Source organism: Merops nubicus, unplaced genomic scaffold (genome assembly GCF_000691845.1).
Source record: "Merops nubicus isolate BGI_N331 unplaced genomic scaffold, ASM69184v1 scaffold37041, whole genome shotgun sequence".
Classification (NCBI taxonomy): Eukaryota; Metazoa; Chordata; class Aves; order Coraciiformes; family Meropidae; genus Merops; species Merops nubicus.
The window spans coordinates 19403-21877 of NW_008586965.1; the positions used below are offsets into that span (position 1 = coordinate 19403).

The 2475-nt window shown below is 42.4% G+C and overlaps 1 protein-coding gene across 1 annotated transcript in view; it reads right to left on the reverse strand.

Moving 5' to 3' along the window:
- The window catches only part of LOC103781087, a gene marked incomplete at its 3' end in the record, with an annotated part of 15777 nt that overhangs the window by 12427 nt on the left and 875 nt on the right, over positions 1 to 2475 (reverse strand). The window contains exon 4 of the mRNA XM_008948788.1: positions 972 to 1099. Coding sequence (XP_008947036.1) covers positions 972 to 1099 — 128 coding nt within the window. The remainder of the gene's footprint in view (positions 1 to 971; positions 1100 to 2475) is intronic.

Genomic DNA, 2475 nt, shown 5'->3' on the forward strand with positions numbered 1-2475 from the left:
CTTAGAAATGCTGTTTAGTGTCTATCTTGACTAGCTTCAATAAGAGCCCTTTTTGATCCTTCAGCTCTCCAGGAGCCAGAGATGAAACCATGAATTGTGCTTCTATCTGACATGGATGTGTATTTTTCTACAAAAATAGGCAAAACCTTTCCAGAGAAATTTCCAGTCTGGAAATGCTGGTCGTTGCGCCGTGCACTGTACACCCCCTGTTCTTGCTAGTATAACCTCTGCCCATAAAGTTTTAACTTATTTTTTCTGTGGAGATTCCAGGATCAACCAGACTAAACATGGACAAGCAATGAAGTTTCTGCTCTGATATATTCTGTTTCTAGGTACATTACATCTCAACTAACATTTAAAATTAGAAATCCAGGCTACACTTTTACACATATTTTAGGAAGGGGTGAATCACCTTCCAGAGATGCCTTCTTCTCTCCACTGACTATTGTGGAAGCATAAACAACTAGTTTAGACTAGACATTATCTTTTAGATGGCTGAGGTTACGTGAGACAAAGCTGGGTCTAATAGATGTGTGTGATCTACGTTCCTAGGCATGTGTTAACAGGCACATTACCACACAAATTAAGCCAGGAAATGATCTGCCAGAATCACACTGCAAATGTTACTTTTTCAAGCAGATGCCTACTTCTTTCCAGAGAGGCTTTCAAGAAACTCTCTGGCAAATCAGCAGCTGCAAGGATATGCTTGAGAACTGGCAGCTAGTCAGCAGCATTAGGCTAAGTGTCATGTCATGGAGAGAGGAAATCCCACGTCAGTCACACTGAACAAACCTCATACTGGAAAGCCATTGCCTATTCATTTCTACACACCATCAACACTAACTCCTTGAGTTCACTGTTTCTTGAGTTCTCAAAACATGCCATTAGAATGCCATGTAATACCTCAGTCTTGTCTTTTTGGAGAGGACGTACAGTCTGTTTTTCAAATCTGCCTTTTCTTTGGGACTTACCTCATTGACCACATGACAGCCGAGCACTGATGCACGGAAGACAGGGTTGCCCCACACGTCTTCTGACAGGACGTAGCCACAGCGAGACGCTAGTTTCTCATCCAGCAGAATAGGTCCAGCATAAGGATCTACAGAAAAAGGGAATGATGTGAGATAGAAAGCTCAGGGAGAGTCACAGGGCAGAGTGGTGCTCAGACCCCCTCACGTAGCTCTCCCCTGAAAAGCGGTCTGGCAGGGTGGGATGCTCTCCAGTGATGTGTGCTCTTAAGGCACTGGCAAAGCTGTGCTGTTATGTGCTAAGAGTGCATGAGACAATCTGGCATGTCTCAAACTCACCCACATTATGCTCGCTTTAACGCCTGTTTCTTTTTGTCCAGAAGCTTGTGCCACAGCCACTCTGAAGTACTATTATTGGGACTTTCTCTGAGGTATCACATACATTTCTCCTTCTCTGATTTTACTCTCTAGAAAAGAGTTACGGGCTAGTAAGCTCATCCATCTCTACAAATCCTCAAGTCATGGTGATCTTCTCACTCTTGTCAAAGGATGCAGTCACAGACCTATTCTGGATGGGCACTTCTACAAACTGCTCAGGTTTGCTGCTCTTCTCTGCATTGTCAAAGTGCTGTGTGCTGTTAGACCTATGGGGGACCCAAGTAACAGAAGCAATGGAGCAGGCTGTGCTCAGCTCTTGATGCTGGTAGAGTTAATAACATTGTATTTTGTTAATTGTCTGCCTTCTGATTAAGGAACTATTTTAGTCTTGAGTTAGACACAAGAATCTGTACAAATAGATAGGGTTTAACTGGCCGCCATCGTAATTTCTAGATTTGTCTGTCATGTTTATATGTCAAACAGTACTAACAACTGCTGTTCCAATAGATGCATTCTTGCAGCCAGAATGGACTAAGGAGATAAGGGAGGAGAATTTTGGAAGAAGAGGGAACAGCCTTTATGAGACCAGCTGATAGAGCTGGAAGAAACAAATAACTGTTTTGTGCCTGGAGGCTTGTCTGTTTTCTCCAGCGGTATCAGTTGCTCTCACAAATGCTATCACTCCTCCCCACACCCATGCTGTACTTGACTTTTTCAGTTCTGCCTCCAAATCTATTGAAAAAAAAGAACCCCAAACCTAGAAAATGGTGGACTTATCTCAAGAAAGATAAGAAAGAAATCTAATTTTGGCTGAAATTACATACTTTTTTAATCTGATGTGAACATTTTGTGCTTTTCATTTTGGTTAAGGAGATTTTTTGTTTTCCTCAGCAAAATGGAAACCCGTTGTTCAATCTGAAACAGGGCATTTAATGGCCATTGTGGTGTTAAATAAAAAGGAAAGAAAACAAATTCCTTTAATTGCTGCAGCACTCACTCAGCACTCGTTGAGAGTGTGTTTTCTGGGTATTGCCCAGTCTACAGTGCTGTTGTCATCTGATACATCCAAGCTGCAGTGTCACCTTTGCTTTCCTCATTAGATGTGTAAGGGCTCAGCAGAGGAAAGAGT